Here is a 24,461-nt window from a genome sequence, read left to right on the forward strand (position 1 = left end):
CTTAAGCTCCGCTGTCCTGCCCTGCGGGGCAGGGGGTGACCATACCTGGGTCTTGGTATTTGTCCTGCCTCCTATCACCCCTGGAGACACTGGAAAATCTTAGTAACCTACCTGTTTTCCCACCGCCCCTTGCCCTGCCCCACTTATTTTTTGCCGCAAACATTTTTCCCCCAAATTATAAATGCAACTTACTTCAAAAATTCCTGTTTGAATTCGACTAATCCAGCCAGTTCTTATTAGGGCCAGTAGTGATGTTCTGTGAAGTGACCACAGACGCTGAATATGCAAAGAAAGAACCATCGCTGCTAGGGGACATCCAGGGTGAGGTTCCTGCGAGCCTCTGGTCACAGCATTTTCATCCACTGATCCATACGTAACTTTGCTTGATGCATGTTTCCGTTTAAAAGCATTTTATTTCATGTATGTTACTGATTAACATTGCCTGTAAGGCCAATAACGCTATAACTCAGGTCTGAACAAAGCATATCCAGCAGACATGTTTACTCTAGAAGGTGCAGCTCAGCCTTCCAGCACTTAGGAAACCAGACGGCTCCTCAGCGGTCAGTGAAGCTACCAACAAAAAAAAAAAAGAAAAATGTGAAAAACGTGCCATTAAAAATAGATCATTGGGGGGCGCCTGGGTGGCTCAGTGGATTAAGCCACTGCCTTTGGGTCAGGTCATGGTCTCAGGGTCTTGGGATCGAGCCCCACATCTGCCTTAGCATTCCTGCTGAGCAGAGAGCCTGCTTCCCCCTTTCTCTCTCTGCCTGACTCTCTGCCTACTGTGATCTCTCTCTTTGTCAAATAAATAAATAAAATCTTAAAAAAAAAATAGATCATTGGAAGAACACTTGTTCCCAGTATGAGAGCTAAAATCAGAAGGCAGAGTATCCCCTTGTTTGGCCTCACCTGGGAGCGTGTCTATGGAGCAACTCAAATAGTTTGCCATTCTGCGCATTCCCATAAACAACCACAAAAGCACCACAGTATTGATCTAGGTGAACTTGCGAATACGGAATCGCGAATAATGAGAACTGACTGTGTATCGTACTCTTTTTCACTCCCCATCAGATCGCATCTTAGGGCTGGAAGGGATGTTTAGAGTCAGCTCATTTAGCCCCTTGTTTCGCACAAAGGAAAAATAAATGCTCAAAAATAAATTGAAACCCTGTGTTAAAACACCTTACAACTTAATCATGGATAGCATGTCTAGATTGATGTACTGGGTTAGCCGCTTTTTCTTTTTTAATCTTATTTCCAGCCTATATGATGTGCTGTGATTTCATGATCAAAAGGAATTTCATCTCAGGAAAACCCTAAATGTCAGCGAATATGAGTCAGAAGTATACAGTATCTATCTACCCTCAGACACTATGACTGTTCTGGTGAGAACGTTCATCCTAGAACATAGATCTAAGAAGTGACTCTGAAGCTTCTTACTGTCCCCGTTCAGATGACTCTGTTGTCCAACAGACCGAGCTGCTCTCGTACCGCTTAATTTGACAAGTCTGTCCCAATTAACCTCTCTCCACGCTACTCACTACCCTTTAGGAGGTCTGCAAAAGGGTCTCCTGGTTGACCTCCTCGTTCTTTCCACTGTAATCCTCCTGAACTTTGCAGCAGCCTTATCTCCCCAACACAGATACCAATTACAGCAGGGGGAAAGGAGCCCCTTCCTTCCAATTCTGGTGGGTGTCCCACTCGGCTTGATCTCAGAATTGTCTACTGAGGACCTGGGTGGCTCTCCCCACCAGCCCTGCCATCTGGGAGAGAGGCATTACCCTGGAAATGCTCTGTGCCAGAGCCCAGATCTGCCCTTGTAGCTGAGCTGGAGAGAAGTCTTCAAGCTGGGAGTGGCAATATCGGCTTGTCCTGGGTTCCCAGGCAGGCAGGGCAAAAAGACAAGTGCAACGATGGAGGGTAAGCTCCAGTAAGTGCCAGACCTCCCACCCTCCTTGCGTTCCCTGGCCACTTGGCTTTGCAAGTATCCCCCACTTCTGAAAGTTCACCTTATACCACTTGGCTTTTACAAAAAGCCTTAGGATCTTGAAGAAATTGGAAGAGGATTTCTGCTTTTACCCAAAAAAAGGGACAGAAAGCCAAAATAGCATTTAGCATGGGTTTTGCAGCAAGTCCTGTGTGATAAAGGCAGCACGTGCCCTGAGAAGTGAGAGCCCCCCCCGCCCCAAATCCATCCCCAGGAACTACACCCAGCATCTCAGCAGCAAGCCGCCAGAGCTTTGAACAGTGTCTGTGAGCGTCTGTGCTTTATCTCGATTTATTTTGTGCCTCCATTAGCCAGATGTGTCCTAAGGTATCAGAAAAGCCAAAGAGAGGTGACTTTGGGGGTCTGGGAATGCTCCCACGTTTTTTTTTTCCCCCATGTAAATGAATAAATGAATGGTAATTGCTTCTTTGCTTTATGCCTTTGGTCTCAGCTGGAGGAAGGTTTCATAGGAACGATCTACTTTCCGAGAGCAGGGAAAACCCGTCCTTGAAAATGTTTATCTTTGGCTCTGGATTTCACTCTGATGCTCTGTGATTTGGTGAGGGCACTGACTGGAGTAGATTGGGATCTTGTTTCTACACATTTACAAGACACCAGATGCTGTTACACATTGGGGAGAGGCAGGAGGAGAAGGAGCTTCGGTCAGGAGTTACTAGAAGTCACTGTCAAGGCTGCCTGTCGTTGGGAACCCTCCACCCCCTCAGGAGAAGGGAGCTGTTTAAGAGACTTCAGGATGAAAGAGGAACATCTGGAGTATCAGTAATTAAGTCTGAAATGTGGTTCAACAGGAAGTGACAAGTCTGTCCTCAGAGACTGGTTCAAAGTAGGGCAGTCTCCATAGTTTAAATATCACTGGGTCTGGAGGTAGGTCTTGTGGGATTTTTTAACCCCTTGGGTTCCTCTGTGGTCCTAGGAGGATGGCCTTGGGTACACAGACTACAATTACAGAATTTAATCACCGTGCGACATTTTTAGTTACAAAGATAATCCCTGCGCGTTGTTCAAACTAAACAATAAACCAGCTTTGCGGTCAACTTGCATTTTCTGTGTTATCTTTTTTTTTTTTTTCTTTTTTAAGATTTTATTTATTTGACAGAGACAGACACAGCGAGAGAGAGAACACAAGCAGGGACAGTGGGAGAGGGAGAAGCACGCTTCCCGCTGAGCGGGGAGCCCGATGTGGGGCTCCATCCCAGGACCCTGGGATCATGACCTGAGTGGAAGGCAGACGCTTAACGACTGAGCCGCTGAGGCGCCCAAAGATACAGTTATCTTTGAAATAACTGTAGGATGGGGAGAAGCTTCCCTTTTCTTACCCACCCCCCACCCCATTGATGGTTTCACCTTTCGCCTAAGAGTTAATCCTTACAAAGTGATGACTTGATATTTGGCTTCCCTTATTCTTTCTTCTCCTTCCCCTCGCCTTCTCCTTCCTCTCCTTCTTCTCCTCCTCCTCCTTCTTTTTTTAATTATATTATGTTAGTCACCATACGGTACATCCTCAGTTTTGGGACTTTCCCCCTTCTCCGTGGGGTTTCTATCTGAAATACAGAAAACCTTCAGCTCGAATATCCTGAAACATTTTCAGGTCTCCCCCCCCATCCCTCACCTATTTCTTTTTAAAGGAAACGTAAAAGCTCCTGATTTGGAATGTTAGGCTATTTGCTCCAGTGGGAGCAGAAATAAAATGTGGGGAAGGCTAACTGCACATAAGGAGGGGAACAGCTCACGGTCCTTGGGTGGCTGTCCTGGGCTCCCCTCCCTACCCTAGAACTCGTACAAATGAGGGGGATCTATCTAGTGGCCTGTAACTGAGATTTCTGAAGAACTAATTGTTATAATTAGACTTGTTCCCTGGAGAAAGGGACTCCTAGCCTCCCCTACCCACCCCTCCCCACCCCCCAGCTGGGGGTAATGGCTTAGGTTTGAAAATCTAACCCGGCTGGGCTTTAACACCCAAAGGGACCCGTGGGCCCCTCACACCCAGCAGCTCACACCCTGGGCAGCTGCGAGGCAGACTCTGTGTATTAGACCAACCAAGCTTTCTGACCTCAGGGGTGGCTTAGAAGCTAGAGTCCCTCAGGCAAATGCAAGAAGCTTTTAATAATGTCACAGAGTATTTAATACTCCTTGAGATGCTTTTATTTATTTCTTTATTTTCCTCTCGATGTCAACAGGATGGCCAAGCCACAGGGAGAGGGCCAGGTGAGGGTGGGGTGGGGTTGTGGTTTCTCGTACCTGGTTCCCATTCTCTGGAATCTTCTGCCTTATCCTTAGGATTAAGGATTCAGGGATTTCAGGTCTATTTCTAGGTCCATTTCAGGTCTGTTTCTAGGTAGGAGTGATTATTCCTCCCCATTGGCCAAAGGTGTGAGAGCGGATGGGGCAGGTTTTTAGAACTTGGTGATAGTGTTTGTTTCTCCTTTCATTTGATCTTCCTCTTGGGCCCAGGAGAGGTTTTGCATCTGCCACAGTGGGGGGCCCGCTGACCTGTAAACACAGACAGGAACATTTGGGAGAAGGTGGTGAAAGAAGTCAGCATCTCGAAATCAATTTATGATGCAGGCAAATCGTGTTTTCAAATATTTACAGAGTCTCCGAGGGAATTACATCACTGTTTATAGCTGTTTTGATTGTTTTTTATGACTCAGGCCCGGGAGAGCCAAGCCATGTAATTCCTGAGAGATGCTGAGCCCACGCTTCAGGCCTCCCCTCCTGAGCAGAAAGTCGGGGCGAAATGAGCAAAGCGCTCCCCGTGATAAACCAAGCGCTGGCTGAGCAGTGGGGAATTATTATTGTGCTGCTGGGAGGCAGGAGATCTTTCCCCAGTTTACTAATGGTGGGGGCGAGCCACAATGGCCCAGACTTGACCGGAGTGCCCAGCCTGGATGCTGGTACAGGGTTTGTATCTATCTCCTCTGGGGAGTGTTAGAAGATTCTGGTGGAACTAACTTGGGAACTGTTGGGACTTGATGCTTATTCTCAGATTTCATCCCATGTGGTAAAAACTGCCTTGACTTTATTAAGAGAATTGTCATCCGTTCCCATCAGAGGACAGGAGAGGGAGGGGACAACACTATCCATGCATGACTGGGGAATGGGGTCCCCAGTACTCCCAGGTAGGGAGTGGACCAGCTCCTGTCCTTCTGCTGTGACTCTGGGCCAGCCATTACAGCCTTGGCTGGCGCATTCAGCACAAAAGCCCGGCTCTGACCCCAGGTACCTTGTTGATCTCCTCTTCCTCAGTATCTTGAACACAAGTATGGACCCACACCAGCATCCTTGAGGGACAGTGTGGCACAAAGGTGGAGGCAGTGAGCTTGAGCCTCATATTCCAGCTCTGCTTCTCAGTAGCTGTGTGTGACCTCTTTCTGGATGTAATGGATTCATCCTTGTAAATTCTCAGATGAGTGCCCTGTCTAGTGCCCGGTATGCCATCTGCTCAGGGAATGTTTGCTGTGACATGTTTGAAACAAAGTGGTAGGGTTTGAAAGCCTTTCTGACCCTCAGCAGTTGAGGCAATGAGCTGATCATAGGCTTACTTAAAAGCCAGCTCCTGGGCACCAAGGAGGCTGATCACTGGGTGTGTTAACTGAGTTTGAGTGTGAAACCATTCTTTAAATCTCTAAGCAAGTTCCAGAAGAGCGAACGTCTTCTGGCTGGCAGGATACCTCCAAGGGGAGCATCCAGGAGGGGTTGAAGCTGTCCCTGGGGGTTCCTAGGGGGCCCTCAATGCACTGCCCTCCTGCTGAGACTTGGAGTCCTGAGCCCCTCCCTCATCTCCCAGGAGCATCCCCGTGGTGCAGACTCTGCGGACCACCACCCTGACCACTGCCTGTGCCGACCACTCAGACCAGCGCGTGAGCTACCTGGAGCACGTGGTGGCTCGCATCTCTATTTCCCACCCACGCCGGGGAGACCTCCAGATCCACCTCATTTCTCCCTCGGGAACCAAGTCTCAACTATTGGCCAAGAGGTAACTAAAGGCCAGGCTGGCCTAGCGGGGCTGGGGCAGGGGTGCTGGGGCTTATCAGGAGGGCCCATCCAGCCGGAGGTCACAGCATCCCTGCGGGGCACCTGGGCGGGTTGGTACTGCCAGCAGCTTTCTCTTGGAGACGTTCGCATGTGCCCCCCACTAACTGGAAACCTGGTCTTTAGAACCATCCTGGGGAGCTTTCTTTTCCAGGTTGGGGTGACGAGGGTGCGTGACTGCTCCGTTTAACGGAAAGATTTATGGAATTCTGGCTCTGACTTAATTGACCTTGGAAGTGCGCTGAAGGTCACTGTTCTCCTATTCATTGGGCATCTGAAGTGAGCATGTGTATCAGAGGACTGCCTTCCTCCCAAAGCTCCCGCACGGCCGTCCGGTTGTACGTAGCGCTGTTGAACTCGTGTGGGCAGGAGGCTCTGCTCTGTGGGCAATGCGGCTCATGTGGGGGCCCCAGAGGCTGCTCAGGGCAGGATTCTCATGCATGGGCCTGAGAGGGTCCCTGTTTAGCTGAAGGCCCCAGAAACGGGCTCCGAATTCTGGAGTTTCACATCATGGAAAGCCATGGAGCCATTTCTTCCACAAGGTCAGAAACAAGGACAAGTGATTTGATGCATCTGTGTCACTGGCAGGTGAATGGCCTGAAGGCATTTGGGGGAGTTTAGGGGAGGGAGAGAGGGATTGGGGCTTCTTTGGGGCTCCCTTGGCTAAGAGGCAGAGGGAAGAGAAAGGTTTCAGGACAAGCCAGCATTTCTCTTGAAAAATAGCTGACAACCAGACTGTGTCCCCCCCACCCCCACCAGGAGACCCCCTACGACTGCCTCTCCCCGTCCCCTGGGCTGTAGCCCTACTCCCCGCTTGCCCACACTGGGCCCACTTGCCTCACTTGGGTTACTTGCCTCGGGTAGCAACCAGAGTCAGGCTGTAGGGTTCAGAAAAGAGGGTCGCGTGAAGGGCTCCGTTCAGGACCAGGCAGGAGTTGCCCTTTCTCTTACCCCCATCCACCCCACCCCTACGTGGCTGAAGACCGAGAGATTGGCTTGCTTCAGGGACAGGCAGATGCCAGCCTTTGTCTGAAGGAGAGCGGGCAGCAGGCATTTGTGGTCAGTGCCAGCCCTGGTACCAGATCCTGGCTTCGTGGGTTTGCAGGGCTCAGCCATCTGGCTCAGGCCCTCCCTACCAGGTCAGGTGCCAGCCTCACAGCATAAGAGCCACAGGGGGCATCTGTCTCCCAAGGCTGGGACCACCCTCTGCCTTGGCCCGGAGGTGACAAGGCTGTGAGCGGTCTGAGGGTACCAGCTGGCCTGCCACGCTGTTAAGCTCTTTTACAGCCTGAGTTCAGTTGTTGTTCTGGAACTTTGAGAGGTTCCATCTAAAAGTCCAGACTTCTCGCATTCCTTGCAAGATCGGAAGTCCTCTGGGGTGGGCGCTCATTCCCTGTGCGGACCCCAGACTGGAGCTGGGCAGATGGGCAGGTGGGCAGGTGGGCAGGGCAGCTTCAGGCACTCTAGGCCACACACAGGCTCCCGCTTCTCTGGCTTCCCGCGAGGTCCCCTCCCTGGAGCCCCGTTTGCTGCAGGCTGGACACACCAGGAGGCCTCCGAGGGGGTGAGCCCTGAATTCGAGACAGGAGCCAGGTACGAGCACCAGAGGGTGACCTGGGTGAACCGAGAGCCACCACGAGGCTTGGAGGTTGGGGTGACCGGTCATAGGCCAGCAGGGCAGCCGTGACCTGCAAGAACTGACACCCAGATGGGCTTTGGAGCCAAGAGACTCCAAGGAGTTGCTGCTCCCGCTCCTTCACTTCCTGGCGGGGCGCCCAGGAGCCAGCCACTTCTCCTCTCTTTACTCCTCACCTCCGGAAATGTCCCTTGACTCCTGTCGCAGTCCAGATGGCTGCAGGAACTGGATATGATGCTGCAGGTGAAAACGCCTGTCCCGGCGGCTGGGTTCCCATCCTGTCCCTCCTGCATCCGTCTACCTTAGCTAGAAGAACTTTCCAGCACCCCAGCATCTCCCCACTGGCTTTCCCCGCTCTCTGTTTTTCCCTTCCCTTCTAAGCTCCATCCTGCTCAGGTCCAGCGTGAGCCCCTGAGATGAAAGAGAGCGGGTCCTGCCAAGGTCGTTGGGTTCACGACGACCCGTTTGCTGTTCCTCTGCCATCGAGCCCTTGAAACCTGCCTGGCGGCCACTTGGCAGTCCTCTCCGTCTTGGGAATGTGTTGTTTTTCCACAACACAGATTTTGTGATTCTATCAAGCGTTCATGTCTGGGGATCTGTTACTTTCTCCTTTCTTTCACATCGTGCTCCATTGGGCAGCTTTTTCAGATCACCAAATTTTTTTTTTTTTTCCCGAAAGAGTTAAGTGAACTTTCATTAAGTCTTTCAGCCCTTAAAGGACCGTTTATCTTTGTCCTGTCCCAAGTGTGTTCTGTTCGGCTTGGCATCATGTGCAAAAAATTAGCCTTGACCTTTGCAGTTCCTTACCAGAAAGGACAGGATGTGCCCCCTCCCCTTCCCTCTCCTCCACGTAGGGAATGTTCTCGCGATAAGCATGTTTATGCATTCGCTGGATGTTCAGAGAACACCCCAAATCAGGAATCCAGTCTTACATCACACAAAACGTGCATTTGAACTTCTGACGGGCAATAAGGAGCTCTCAGGTTAAGTTAAGACCCTGTCCCAAAAGAGAGATAACAAAGTTAGAACGGGTAGGAAGAGGAAGAGAGAAGAACCCAAAACTGTTCAGGAGATATTAGAAGAGAGAGGGAGCCCATGAGTTGCTTCCTGTTTCCTGCTCAAGTCAAACGAGAGAAAAATGGATCTGGGCTGAAATCACAGTCTGGAAAGACCATGGGCTTTGGAGGCTCCTCAGAACCTGGGAGGGGGAGACCAGCGGAGGGGAGGGAGCTCCTGCGCCTCCCCCCACTGCGTGCAGGGGTGCCTCCTGCACACACTGGAAAGCAGCCAGTCCCATTAGGTCATCTCCCCCAATGCACCTGTTGAAACACCCTTAAGCCCCGGAGAGTTGCACATTTTCCCCTCTTTGTCTCTTCTGGAGAAGAGCATGCGAAAGCTGGCCCCGGGACTGGTGTGAAGGTTCCATTCGTTCCACCGACTGGCATCTTAGGAAGGTTTGCTTTGTGATGCTCCTGGGGCATGAGGTCTGGCCTCGGTCTTTGTGTACCCAGGCCTTGGGAGATGGGCTCTGGAGGATCACTGCTGGCATTGGGGTGGGGAGGTTGGAGGGTCTTCTTTGGTAACCTCTGAAACACTTCTTGATGCTGGAGAGAACAAGGACGGGGGTCAGAATGCCCTCGAGTGAGTCCTAGCTCAGCTGGTTACTGGCTGTTGGACCTGCCACTCATCACGACCCGTGGGATCCCTCTGTCTATAAATGGGGATGGATGGCAGGAGGGAGACCATCGCTGGCTGAGTCCCTGTTGGGGCCCCGTGACTCCTGCCAGCCTTCCTGCCTCTCAGAATATTTGGGGGACCCAGCAGGATGATGGAGGTGAAGCTGTTGACCAGGGTGGGGTCATCAGTCAAGGGTTTGGAAGCATCCCCAGCTTTTACCTTGCCTTCTTCCCAGCTGAGAGCCAGGCATCTTTTCCTTCCATTCTCAAAGCTGCTGCCCTTGAGATGCTGTTCAGCGGGATCGTACCCGTCACCTAAGGAGTAATTCCAAGCCAGAAGACAGCCCCCCCTTGGGCCCGGCCCCCTACTCACCACTCCTTTCCCGACTCTTTTGTGTTCTCACCCCAAGTCTCTGATTGCAGATTGCTGGATCATTCCAACGAAGGGTTCACCAACTGGGAATTCATGACCGTGCACTGCTGGGGAGAGAAGGCTGAGGGGGAATGGACCTTGGAAATCCAAGACATGCCGTCCCAGGTCCGCAACCCGGAGAAGCAAGGTCAGTGGCTCTCGAGAATTTCACACACCACTTTGTATCTCAGCCCTAGCTCCAGACTTTGATTTAACTGTAGCGTCTCTGGTAATCTCTTTTATGGAGGTATAATTCACCATGGAAATGGTTTTTAAAGCATGTAACTGAATGGTCTTCAGAACATGCACAGAGTTGGGCAGTAGTCACCACTTACCTAAATCCAGAATTTTGTCATCACTCCAAAGGGGTGCTCTATATCCATGAATCAGATACTCCCCATTCTCCCAGCCCCCAGCAACCCCTAATCAACTTTCGGTCTCTATGGATTTGCCTCTTCTGGCAATTTCACGTAAACGGAATCACACAATATGTCACCTATCGCCACTGGATCTTCCAGTTAACATAATGGTTTCAAGACTCATCTGTATGTATCCATACTCCATTCCCTTCCCCAGCTAAATGCAATTTAAGTATATGCATATGATTTTATATATAACACTTGGTTTATCATTTGATGAGTTGATGGACAGTTGAGTTGTTTCTACTTAATGGCTGTTGTGAATCACGCTGTCTTGAACATCCTCATGTAAGTTTTTATGTGGGCGTACATGTTCAGTTCTCTTGGTTGTGTACTTATGAAGGGAATGGCCGGGTTGTATATCAGTGCTATGTCGGATTGGTTGAAGGACCGTCAAACTGTTCTCCATGGTGGCTGTAGCATTTGCCTTCCTACCAGCACCATATGCAGATCTTAGTTTCTCTCCATCGTCATCAACATTTGTTTTATTATTTTCATTTTCTTCTCATTATAACCATCCTAGTGAGTGTGAAGTATATCTCATTGTGGTTTTGATTTGTACTAATTTCCCTAATGACTAAAAATGCTAAGCATCTTTTTGTAGGCTTATTGGACATTTTTACATCTTCTTTGGAAAAATGTCTATTCAGGTCTTTTGCCTGATTTAAAAACCGGATTGTTTATCTTTTATTTGTGCGTTGTAAGGGTTCTTTGAATATTTTGGATACTAGATCCTGACCAGATACCTGATTTGCAAATTTTCTCTCCCATTCTTTGGGTCATTCTTTCACTTTCTTGGTTGCGCCCTTTGAAGCATCCCCAAGTTTTCAATTTTGATGAGATTCAGTTTATTTTTTTCTTTATAGCTTGTGCTTTTAGTCTCGTATTTAAGAAACTATCGCCTGATCTAAGGTCAAGATTGAAGTCTGTATTCTTCAAAGAGTTTTATAGTTTTAACTATAAACTATAGTTTATAGTCTTACATTTAGGACTTTGATCCATGTTGAATTAATTTTCTAACAATTTCTTTTTTTTTTTTAAAGATTCTTACTTATGTGAGAGAGAAAGAGAGAGAGAGAGAGAGAGAACATGAGAAGGGAGAAGGTCAGAGGGAGAAGCAGACTCCCTGCTGAGCAGAGAGCCCAATGCGGGACTCGATCCTGGGACTCCAGGATCATGATCTGAACCGAAGCAATTGCTCAACCAACTGAGCCACCCAGGCGTGCCCCTTGAATTAATTTTCCATGTAGTGCAAGCTGAAGGTGCGGATTCATTCTTTTGTGTATGACTATCCAGTTGTCTTAGCACCATTTAAAAAGCTGTTCCATCCTCCACTGGATGACTTTGGTATACTTATTGAAAATTGATTGGCCATAGATGTATGGAGTTTATTTTTGGAATCTTGGGTCTCTTCCACTGGTCTGTTCACCTGTGCCTAGGGCAATACCACTCTGTTTTGATTACCATAGTTTTGGTAGCAAGTTTCAAAATGGGGAACTATTAGTTCTCCAGCTTTGCTCATCTGTTTTGGGATTGTTTTGGCCATTCTGGGTCCCTTGCAATTCCATACAAATCACAGGGTCCTCTTGTCAATTTCAGGGGGGGACGGAGAATTAGTTGGAATTGTGATAAAGATTTCACTGAATCTAGTTCAATTTGGGGAATATTGCCATGTGAACGATATTGAGTTTTTCAATCCATGGATACAAATGTCTTTTCCTTTATTTTGATCTCTTTCATTTCTTTCAGCATTGTTTTGTGGTTTTCAGTCCACACATCTAGTACTTCCTGGGTGACATTTGTTCCTAAGTATTTTGTTATTTCTGATGCTGTTGTAAACAGAAGGGTTTTCTTAATTTTGCTTTCAGATTTCCCCCCCACTCTGGGAAGATAGCCTTTCATCACTCTCTTTTTGGTTCATAACCATACCATACCTTGAAGTGATCTTTATTGAATTCCTGCTTTGGGCCAGGCACTGACGGAGGTGATGGGGCTATACCAGGAGAGGAAATTAGTATAATCATTACGTCTTCTGCTATGGTCACCGATAGCGGTCCCTGACGTCTTCATATCTCTCTCTGTTGGATTCAGACTCATAGAGAAGGGCGGAGATATGTTCCCGGCAGGCACTTATCTGTGGAGACCTTTCCCAGAGCTTCGCTTTCATTTTTCTTTTGTCCCCAGGGGCCTGCTTCTTGATCACCCTCAAACCTTCCCCTGCCCTGCTCCTTTTCTGAATTTTTCATGAAGCACCATTTGGGGGGGATTTTTTTTTTTTTTTAAACCAGGGAGAAGAAAAGAGCATTGACTTGCCTTATGTAGAAAATTGAGTTTAGGGGCACCTGGGTGGCTCAGTGGGTTAAGCCTCTGCCTTCGGCTCAGGACCTGCTCTCAGAGTCCTGGGATAGAGCCCCGCATCGGGCTCTCTGCTCAGCAAGGAGCCTGCTTCTTTGTCTCTCTCTCTCTCTCTCTCTCTCTGTCTCTGCCTGCCTCTCTGCCTACTGGTGATCTCTCTGTCAAATAAATAATAAATAAAATCTTTAAAACAAAAAAAAAGAAAAAGAAAATCGACTTTAAATGATCAAGTCATCTATAAGGTTTCCCTGCCCCTGCTCCTCAAAATCATTCTTTTGCCTTTAGGATAATAAATGACCATCTTAAAAAGACATTATGGTAACGAAGTCTAAAAAGACAAAAAAGCAAAATTTTAAATCACTTGAAACATATTTTAAAGTAGAAGCTCCCGTATTCCTTTTAAAAGCCCCAAAGTGCCCTGGCCTGCTGTTAAAAGTTAAGGACCCATGTCTCCTACCACCTGCGTCCTCAAGCATTCCCTGCCACGGGCACCAGGTGGACGTCCAGTGTCCGTCAGCGCTGCCTCATGCCTGGGAGGTCAGCACGGCGGAAGCTGGCAGCCGCACTGACACTGACCGGGGTACTGTGGGGCTGTATGTTCGTCGGCACAGTCTGTCTGTTTGAGGCCCGTGTCTGTAGTGGCAAAAAGCAGGCACACAGCTGTGATTCTGGTAGATGTTTCTTTATACTTCTAAGAACTTTGCAAGTCAGGGTCACGCTCTAGGCCTCCGTGCCCTCGGCTGGGAAACAGAGCAGAGCGACATGCTCTCTGAAATCTAACAGAGGAAGTGCCTGTCTCTGCAGCTGTGACCTGTGTGGCTCATCCACATCCTGGAGGGGGTCTTGCTGGCCCGAGGTTACCCCTGTCCTCCTCCTCCTGCAGGGGTTGGGTAGGTGGCGAGATCACAGGCACCCAGGAGATCCCAGACGTCCCTGTGCCAGCCCTGCCTATGGGTGGCTGGATCAGCATGCAGGTGCTGATGGGGTGTGTTGAGTGGTACCCTGGGTCTTGCCAGACGAGATGGCACCAGGCTTTGTAGGCCATCACAAGGATTGAGGGGAAGCCACTGGGGGATTTTAAGCAGAGGAGAGAGATGATCTGAAGTTTTGTTCCTAGGATCTCTCTGATAGCTGGGTCAGACTACCCTCAAGTGTGGTCGGAGGGGGGCAGAGGCAAGGAGGCAGGGAGACCAGAAGAGAGGTCATCGTCACAATAGTAGAAAAGGTGACTCAGACCAGGGTGGGAGCGGTAGAGATATTCGAAACAGTCAGATTCTAAAAGTTGTGTTGAGAGGACGTGCTGACAGATCCCATGTGGGCTCTGAGAGAAAAGACGGGCCATCGAGGACTCCAGAAGTTTTGTTCCGTGCAGTGCAAGAACGGACTTCACAGGTTCCCAGATGTGCGACATTGAGGGGTTGGGGACGTTGGAGAGGAGATCAGGAGCTCAGTTTGGCGGGGGGTGGGGTGGGGGGGGTGGTTACCTGTGACAAATCTTCTAGCTCTGGCCTTCCATGGCTTATTTGAATTTGGGGGACAGGGACACACTGTCACACAGTTTGCACATTCCTGCAGCTGTTCCTGCAAGCGGTTCATTTGCACAAGATTTACTCCTTAGGGAGGTGCCACTCCTGAGCTGGCCTTTCCAGAAACAAGTGCTGGCAAGCGGCCTCACCATTGCTGCTTAATCCAAGCCCTTCTTTCTGTGCAGGAGCAGGATGGGTGCCTCCCTCTGGGCGACCCGTTCAGCACTCCCAGGCATTAGTGCTCCTCCCTTTGCAAGAGGGGGCTTGGTCTTGGTTCCAGCAGCATCTCTCCAGGGTGGAGGGAGGGAGGGGGAAAAAAAAAAAAAGAGGGAGAATGAGCTTTCAACCAGTCTGCCTTTCAAAGCAGGGATATGTCCAGCGATGACATGTTCAGGTCAAGACTGACCTGGTCTCTTTTGGGGACCTCAGCCAAGAAGGCAACATCATTTGGGCAAGGTTTCCTACTGACTCCAGCATTCTGGGGCCCAGCAGAAAAGCAGGCCTGAGAACTGCCTGTCGGTGTCGTCGGGGCCCAGGGCATGAGCAACCCCAAAGCACATGTCTTTCCCTCCCTGGTTGTTGAGTCAGGGTGGCTGTCAACCTCAGTGCCAAGAATAATGCAGCAAATACAAAGACAATCTGGCCAGAGAGAGCAGTCCTGTTCTCTTTTCTTTACACTGCTGCTGAGATGCTGTTTTGGGGGCAAAGGGTGCTTCCTTTGTGGTTCATTTCAATATCCTTCAAATCTCTGCAACTCATTTAATTGCTTAAACCAATGAACCAACTAGTGCAAGGCTCTGGAATAGTACTGTAAAATCTCAGTTAAGACAAGGGCTTATTAAGTAACTGAGTCTCCAAAGTATGCTAGCTCAAGCAGTCCTCACCCCCTTGTCCGATTGAACCCGATTTATGGCGTTCGTTTTAAAGCTATTCTTCAAAAACCAGGTAGCAGATTAGTCATTCCCGTTCCTCTTCAGTTCCGGGGCCAAGGGAAGGGTGTGTCTGCTCCCAGGATCACTCTCCTCCAGGGGACAGGCAAGGAGTGGAAAGGAGTGCGCACGTCCTGATTCAAAGCTGCATTGAGTTTACAAGTGGCTTTTCATTCATTCGTGCGTTCAGCACACCTTTATTGAACTTTGCTAAGTGCTGGATGTGGGCACCCTGGGACCTTGCCCCTCAGTGGGAAGCAGGCGTGGGCCCGGGGGTAGGAGGGTGAGCTCCACAAGGAGCTCCGAGTCTAGGGTGGGCTAGCGAGCGCTTTGCAGACCACCCCAGTTGGCCACCCAGGGCCTGTGAGGCCTGGGCCAGGGAGCCGGGGACAGTGGGACCAGAGCAAAGATCCCACCTTGTGGAACATCTTCTGGAGGAGTACGGCTGCATTTCAGAAGGTGCCCATCTAGAGTGCTCAACATTTGAAGTCTGGGCGTTTCTGAACACAGGAAGTTTCAATCCTCTGGGAAATGTGTCAGTTTCAGTGCTCAGGGAAACCGTGGGCCTCAGTCCCCTGCTGCTGGTCTGGATCTGTCAGATCCTCCTGCCTCTGCTTCTTCCAAATCTCTGATGTATTCATCCATTCAGGCTGCTGTACCCAAGTGCTGGTGACTAGGTAGCGCTCAATAGGATAAATTCATTTCTCACCGTTCTGGAGGCTGGTGAGTCTGAGATCAGGATGCCGGTGGGGGCGGGTTCCCAGGAGGGCTGAGATCAGGTGAGTCTGAGATCAGGATGCTAGTGGGGGCGGGTTCCCAGGAGGGCAGTCTTCCCCATCACTGGTGGTCACCTTCACCTTGTCTCCTTGCATGGCTGAAGCTCAGCCAACTAACTTTCTAGGGTCACTTTAGTAAGACACTGACCCCATTTATGCGGGCTTCACCCTCCTTCCTGAGGCCCCACCACCTAATGCCATCCCACTGGAGGCAGGTTTCAACATGTGAAGTGGGGTGGAAGAGGAAAGCGGGAGCTGCGTTAAGCATCTGCCTTCAGCTCGGGTCATGATTCCAGGGTCTGGGATCAAGTCCCACATCAGACTCTGCTCAGTGGGGCATCTGCTTCTCCTTCTCACTCTCTGCTCTCCATTTCTCTCTCCCTCTCAAATAAATAAAATCTTAACAAAATAAGTAGATAAAATCTTGTGTATATGTATATATATATATACATATACTTAAAGATTTTATCTACTTATTTTGATACAGATACAGATACAGATATGTGTATATATATATATATATATATATACACACACACACACACACACACACATATATATATATATATGAATTTGGGGGAATTCAAGCCTTCAGTCCATAATGATACCTGGTCTTGGTACTGCACCTTCTCTCCTATAAATGAGGATGGACAGGCTTGGCTAAGGATTTGTGTAGAAGGAAACAACCCAGGCCAGGTAGCTTAGGATCGCCCCCCGCCACCCTGCCCTCCTTACCTCAGAGCCCACACTGGTGGTCACACCTGGGGCACAAGGCAAAGCACACTCAGGCCAGGCCTCCTGCCCAGGTGGGCATCCTGCGTAGCCCCCTGGGTCACAGGGAAGCCCCCAGGACCTCCTTGTGATCTGGGGCTTGTGACCTCGATGCACGTGACGCTGTGGGTCCTGCCCTGCTCAGTGACTTTGGCTTTGAGCAGCACCAAGGTGTCTTTGCATGGTCCTTCTCTCGTTCATTCAGCATCCACTTACTTATACTGCATACGGACCACACGCCAGTTCCACTGGGCAGGTGCAGGTGGAAGCTTCTTCGTTCTTCTTCTCTGCACCCCACTTATCCCTGAGGGCTCAGCTCCGTGCCCTGCACGGAGAGCTTCTCCAGGGATGTCCTGGATGCACGCTTCCTTCACAACCACCTGAAGAGCTCCAGCACCTACCTCCCACCCTCTTCCCCGATGAGGGGAGCCGTGAGGCATCGACTCGAAATGGAAAATATCATCAGATATGCTTTCCAACCTCCTTCTGTAATCGACACCATGTATCTCAGCCCATGGCTCTGATGAGCTTCAGTTTCACGAAGTTGGTATTCACAGAGTCATAAATAGACTGTCTCAGACAATTGATGGCACGTTTAAAAGTTCTATGTGATTTCTCTTGAATGCAGAGAAATTCACTTTTCTTTCTGTGATTGAAATTTCTCCGCCCCTCCCCCGTCACCAGTCTTGCCTTTGATTCCAAAAGAGCGGCAACCCACATGGGCCAGGTTTCTCTCGGTTCCACCAGGATTTCCGGATTCCCACTGATCTAGGGGAGCCATGAAATGTATCAAAGAGGGGAAAGGGATGATAATGCTTCGGTATTGCCCATCAGGTACTAGTGTCATTTGATCTCATGGCTAAAAGTCAGTGTAAAAATCAGAGCAACTTGTAGTCGTAGATGATGATAAGGAATTAAGGTTAATGAAAAAGAAAGTTCTTATCACTAGTGATACATACAATAGTATTTACCAGTGAAGTATTAGGGCGATCTAGGATTTGCTTTAATTTTTTAAAAAGATTTTATTTATTTATTTGAGAGTGAGAGTGAGAAAGAAAGAGAAAAGGAGCAGAGGGCAGAGGCAGAGGGAGAGGGAGAAGCAGACTCCCCACTGAGCAGAGAGCCCCATGCGGGACTCCATCCCTGGACACCGAAGGCAGATGCTTAACCGACTGAGTCACCCAGGCATCCCTAGGATTTGCTTTAAAATACTTCAGGGAAGTGACGCCTGGCTAGCTCAGTCAGTAGGGCATGTGACTCTTGATCTCGGGGTCAAGCCCCACACTGGGGGTGGAGGAGAAGTTAGAGCTTACCTAAACAAAAAATGTTTAAATAAAAAAGAAATACTTCTGGGGATGTGGGGTGGGAGGAGTGAGGAGGAGATAGATGGAGAAAAACGGGCAGAACACTGGGGATTGTTGGCACTGGGTGATGGGGACATGGGAACTCACTGTATTGTTTTCTCCATTTGGTCTTTATTTGAAAATTTCCATCATGAAACTGGGGGAAAAAATACACCTTGGGGGAACATTTCTTCCCCAGAGATCAAGCATGAAAGACTATCCTAGAGATTCAGCTTGCACAGTTAAATAAGATAACAAGGATAAAGTTGCCTAGGAGCAAATACACCTTAATTCCCCCATATGTGTGTGAGGAACAGAGGTTCAGTACACCATGGGAGAGTTAGCTTCTTTGGACTAGATTTGGATTTTCTTTACCCTGAAATCCATCTAGGAATAAGGCGGGCCATCAAACTGTGTGTGTGTGTGTGTGTGTACAGGGATTGGTGCGGGTATCGTGTGTATATGTATGTGTACTTGCAGATGGATACGTATGTGTGCATGAATGTATGTATTTTGTGTGGGGTGTGGGTGGGTACTTCTATATGTATGAGTGTGTGTGTGTGTCTGTATATTTGCTTGTTTTATTTTTTTGTTGTTGTTTTGTTTTTTATTTATTAGACAGAGATCACAAGTAGGCAGAGAGGCAGGCAGAGAGAGAGGGGGAAGCAGGCTCCCCGCTGAGCAGAGAGCCCAGTGCTGGGCTCAATCCCAGGACCCTGGGATCATGACTTGAGCCGAAGGCCGAGGCTTAACACCCTGAACCACCCAGGCACCCCTGTATTTGCATGTTTTTAAAGAACCTGTGTACTGCAGAGGTTCGACTCTGGAGCCAGCGTGTTCCTCAAGTCCATATTCTGCCACTTGCCAGCCATGGGCCCAGACAGGTCATTGCCATTCTCTGAATCCCGGTTCCTGTTCTGCATAAGGCTGTTGGAAGGGTTAAATTTAGAAGTCTGGGTCAAGTGCTGGATATTTTATTCTTAACATGACTCCTCGTGGCAATCTTATTGTGAGCATTTTGATCCTCATTTTGTGGGAGAGGAAGCTAGTGCCAAGCTACACCAGTGACCTTGACCGAGCTCAGGCAGCCGCAAGGGCAGAGCCTGGACTCGGTGACCGCAGGCAGCCTTTAGTTGATGTTTCTCTTTTTAGCCCTGTGGCCAGTGGTTTTCCTCTATCTGGGCGTTAGGATATTTTCGGTTGGTTTTTTTATTTTTTTATTTTTATTTTTTTAATTAAGTATTTATTTATTTGACAGAGAGAGACACAGCGAGAGAGGGAGCACAAGCAGGGAGAGTGGGAGAGGAAGAAGCAGGCTTTCCGCTGAGCAGGGAGCCCGATGCAGGGCTCGATCCCAGAGACCTTGGGATCATGACCCAAGCCAAAGGCAGATGCTTAATTGCTGAGCCACCCGGGCGCCCCTGGTTTTTTTTTATTTTAAGTGTCCTAATTATAAGATAAAGATCAGATCAAATATTGGAGTCTAACAGTTGCCTTGTACCAGGAGCATCTGCTGTGTGCTATGGTCATGACTTCTAGAAAGTGTTTCTCCCAAGAGGCTGCTTCACCTGGACTGAGAGTCGAGTGAGCATGGGTGTGGGCACAGCCCTTTATTTATTTATTTATTTTGACCCACCAGAGCACTTGAAACTCAATAGGCACTTAGAATAGATGGTTATTGATTTTTAAAGAGTTTTCCTCTGACGGTGTTTCAGACTTCAATATCATTGAGATAGTCGTTTTTCACAAGTCTACCATTTATTATTTTTAAAGATTTTATTTAGTTACTTGAGATAGAACAAGAGCAAGAGAATGAGAGAGAGAGAGAGAGCAGAGATGGAGAGGGAGAAGCTAACTGCCGGCTGAGCAGAGAGCCCAGCACAGAGCTCAATCCCAGGACCCTGAGATCGTGACCTGAGCCGAAGGCAGCTGCTTCACCTACTGAGCCACCCAAGTGCCCCACAAGTCTACCATTTAAAGATAATCTCAGTCAATATCACCATGAAATTAAGGGGGTGGGAGGAACTTAACTGAATGACTATAAAACTCATCTGGAAGAATGAGCACAGAGAATAAGAAGAGAACTTCCCCAAAATTAGCTGCAGGTATTCAAACATTCAGTTGACCCTGGAACATCACAGGGGTTTGGGGTGCCAAGCTATGGTACAGTCCGAAATCCACACGTAGCTTCTGACTCGCAGGGCACCCATGTGGCTCAGTCGGTTAAGCATCTGACTCTTGGTTTCAGCTCAGGTCATGGTCTCAGGGTCCTGGGATTGAGCCCTGAGCCCCGTGTCAGACAGGGAGTCTGCTTCTCCCACTCTGCCTGCCTCTCTGCCTACTGGTGATCTCTGTCTGTGTCAAATAAATAAATAAAATCTTAAAAAAAAATAAAATAATGAAAACAGTATGACCCTAGTGCTGGTGTAGATGGAAGAGTCAGGGGGAACAGAAAAGAGAGTCCACAAGTAGACCCATCGAGAAACACTAAGTATAACATTTCAAATTGGTGGCAAAAAGAATGAGGGGCTGAATAAAAGCTCTCACAATCGGCTAACCATTTGGAGAGGAGAGCATGATTTCAGTATGTTTATACACATAAAATTAGAAATTTCTGCTTGGCAAAACAAAACAAAACAAAACAAAAAACCCTAAAATTAAAATTAGAAAAATATTTATAAAATATTTTGGTTGAACTCAAGTCATCCACAGATGGTCTCTTTCACTTCACTCAAGCCTGACAGTTGCTAACTTTTTCTGTAAAGGGCCAAATAGTAAATAATTTTAGGTTTTTTGGTCTCTGTGACAAGTGCTCAGCTTTGCCATAATAATACGAAAACCAGGAGGCACTTGGGTGGCTCAGTCATTAAGTGTCTGCCTCTGGCTCAGGTTGTGATCCAAGGGTCTTGGGATCAAGTTCCGCATTGGGCTCCCTGCTCAGTGGGAAGCCTGCTTCTCCCTCTCCCACTCCCCCTGCTTGTGTTCCCTCTCTTACTGTGTCTCTCTCTGTCAAATAAATAAACAAAATCTTTTTAAAAATAATAGTAATATGAAAACCACCATAGGAAATATGTAAATGAACGCATTTGCTATGTTTCAGCATCATTGTATGAAATCAGCTGGTGGGTCCATGGCCATAGTTTCCTGCTGTGTGCTCTAGCCTATTTAGAAATTGCAGGTGAATGGAGTGCTCTGTTGCCTTGTATTAAGAGGTGCTGTTTATTTGGGTGTTGTTTGGGGCCCTTTACCAACATTGCCCTATGTGCGTGGTAACAATGAGCACTCCGGGGGGCAAGTATGTATCTGTGTAAGTGTGTGGGTATGTATATATGCATGTGTGTGTGCAGTGGTGTAAATTTTGCTGATACAGAGTATGCATAGCATGCAGTTCGCAAATAATAACAAAATACACTCTTCACATTGTAAATTACTCCTAGCCCATTGATGCCGAGAGAATGCATTCATTGATTTTTGCCAAGCTCTTGTATCTATAGCCAGTCCGTGGTGGCAGTTGATGAACAGCTGTCTTTTGGCATAAGCATAAGTTGGAACATGTTTGTCAGTGACGTGGGAGACCTCACTGCTGAACGGGGTGATAGTTTTCAAACACTGGAAGAATATTGCCTCAATTTTTTAAAGCCGTTGCCAAGGTAATGGCTGGCTACAGATAAAATGCACTTTTAAGTTTAATCTGCATTATGCATATTTCGTCCTTCATCAGTTTCTTAAATCTAGAAGATCAACAGAAGATCAAGCCCTGTTTGTAGCATTTATTGATTTCCACGTGTAAATGCTCCCACCAGGGCTGATTTCAAGCCACCAGTGCTACATCAGAGATACACAATAGCCAAGTGTAGATAGTATTTCTACTGTATGAATGGAGTAAATGTAGGTAACCCACAAAGCATGGATAATGACAGAATCCAGTAAAATGATTAGGAAGTGATGATTTTGGAGTATCTGCTACCTTTGTTTTCGATATAATTTGTTAAGTATAAGTTTATATCATTTAATTTTTAATTAAGGCTGTATTTATTTATCAGTTCATGAAGTTCCTAAAAATGTTAACAGTCAATACACCAAGCAAACTGGTTCTAGCACACCACTGCTTATTGGAAATCATGTAGAAAATGGACTATCTTTTGGGATGGGTATCCTTTAAGGGAGATGTATTCCATGTGTGACCAAGGCTCAGGCCTTATAATGTTCTCTGTCCCCCAATCCCAATCTCCTCGTTCTCCCAACAGAGCCAACCCATCTCTGAGTAGAGCCTTGGTCCCTCCCTCAGGACTAGACATCACAATCAGGGGCTCTCATTTCATTGGTTTATTTCTTCTCAAGACCCACTTAGAAGGGTAAAGGTCTAATTGCCATTGGTTTAACTGCTTATTTAACAGGTCAAACCATTTTTCTGCCTAAATGTTGCAGTCAGTCAACAGTTATTGTTTGAATTCTCAATATGCTAAAAAGTCTCTTTTCCAAGACAGGGAGTTAAAAAACAATATTTGGTATTAAAACAAAAAATTGAAATGCAGAGGCAGATACCTTCTTTATCTCTAGCATCTCAACCCCCATAGTTAGATGATAGCAAACAAAGCTTTATACTATCATAGCTTTTATATATGAAGAGTGCTTACAAATCACTAAGAAATGTGCAGAGCACCCCAGTAGAAAAATGAGGAAAGAGCCTAAAGAGGCAGTTCATGAAGAAAAAATATAAATAACCAGTGAACAAAAGATTTTCAGTCTTTGTAATTAGAACATGGGAGGGTAGATATCGGTGGTAGCAAGCCAACAAGCAGAAGTTCCAGAGACTGCAAAACAAATGTCCGTGGTATTCTGCACTCGGGATCACAGTGTGATTTGCTGAAAAGAACATGAATGTTGAAGTAATACGGCCTTGGACCTGATACTGGATCCACCAGCTACTGGTAGGGGGAATCTTGTGAGTAATAATAATTCTCTCATAGCATGTTGTGAGCACCCAATGGCAGTGAACATTTCTAGCCCAACCTGGCATACAGAGGGCTGTCATGGAAACTCAGCTTCCCCTCCCGACCCCCATCGGCTTGGGCAACCCTATAGGCATGGGTTCTAACCACAGACTTTAGGAAGTGGTCCATTTGCCCCCCTGGGGAAGTTCCAGCCCAGAGGTCACTGGCAGAGACCAGTCTCAGTGCCTTTGAGGAAAATGAAACTGGCTCTGCTTTTCTGGAGAACCCAGGAATCTGGAAACAGCAGAATCCTGGGCTGCTGTGCTGAGGGCAAGTAGGATCACCATCCAGTCAAAGGCCTGAATGGAAAACACTTTTCAAGCCTTGAACTCAGCAGGTACATTCCTATTCTTTCTTCTTCTTAAGCAATGTTTTTTTTTAAAGCAATGTTTTTTTCCCCCCAACAAAAGAAACCAAAGCTTGCTAACCAACAGCTTGCTTTTGAAGCTGCTGTGAGGAGATCTTACCCCACAAACTGACTGGCTTTTCAGTGGCCTTTGTGCGTGTTCCCTGGGGCCAGAGCCATTTAAGAAATTCTCACACATCTTGGCTTTCTTTGGAGCCCAGCCCAGTTACACCCAACTTCACCTGCTGGCTTCTGTGAATCCCATCTTTGCTTCTCTCCTTAGCACAAATGTGAAAGTTGAAGCCAGGGTGAGATCAAAGAAGTTCAGTGCTTTTGCCAAAACCTGCAGAGTATGCTATAGGGGCATAGACAAGCTGTGAAGGTCAAGCCCAAACCCACAGTCCAGTTGACTTGCCCGTGACCTGGTGGGTGACAGGAGGAAGACCAGGCTGCAATGTAAACTGAGGTCAGGGCACAGGATTCAGGGGTTGGGATCTGTGTGGGGTCAGCCCAGAGGAGGGAGTCTGGCAGCTGTAGTCCAAGTTCCAACAAGGACACTTGCTGGCTTGGTCACACAACTTCTCTCCACCTCCATTACTGCACATGTGTGATGGCAATTACAGTGCTTAGGAATACTATAGAATTAGTACTTCTTGAGCTTGGATGATAGTCAAATGTAGGAATATTTTATATGAGAAAAATACTTCCAGAGGATTTTTTTTTTTTTTTTTTTTAAAGATTTTGATCAGGGACGCCTGGGTGGGTCCGTCAGTTAAGCATTTGCCTTCAGCTCAGGTCATGATCCCAGAGTCCTGGGATCGAGTCCTGCATCCGGCTCCTTGCTCAGCAGGGAGCCTGCTTCTCCCTCTGCCTGCTGCTCCCCCTGCTTGTGCGTGTGCTCTCTCTTTCTCTGACAAATAAATAAATAAAATATTTACTTAAAAAAAAAAAGTTTTGATTGGTGTCCGGCCATAGTGCCTGAAATATTAAAAGCACCAACACATATTTCTCGGTGGCAAGCCATCTTGGAACCTATCTGTGTGTCTCGTGTGCCCAGTTCTGCGAGTCTCCCTTTTACTGTTATCTTGTATCTTACAAAGGTTCTATGCTCCCTTGAATGGGAGGACAGTGTAGGGGAAATTTTCTTTTCAAATATTGTTCATGCTTGTTCATGCTTTCTACCTCCAAGCACGTGTAATGATTGCATTTTGCTCTGTAAACGTCACACTTGACCTGTT

General features: G+C 47.8%; 1 protein-coding gene across 2 annotated transcripts in view; it reads left to right on the forward strand.

Annotated features, from left to right (window-relative positions):
- PCSK6 (proprotein convertase subtilisin/kexin type 6) overlaps positions 1–24,461 on the forward strand; it is a 189,835-nt gene that overhangs the window by 124,095 nt on the left and 41,279 nt on the right. For both annotated transcript variants that reach the window (XM_044232007.1, XM_044232008.1), the window contains exons 12-13: positions 5,796–5,984; positions 9,776–9,912. In XM_044232007.1, the coding sequence (XP_044087942.1) occupies positions 5,796–5,984; positions 9,776–9,912 (326 nt within the window). The remainder of the gene's footprint in view (positions 1–5,795; positions 5,985–9,775; positions 9,913–24,461) is intronic.

The sequence above is a fragment of the Neovison vison genome, chromosome 13 (genome assembly GCF_020171115.1).
Source record: "Neovison vison isolate M4711 chromosome 13, ASM_NN_V1, whole genome shotgun sequence".
NCBI classification, from domain to species: Eukaryota; Metazoa; Chordata; class Mammalia; order Carnivora; family Mustelidae; genus Neogale; species Neogale vison.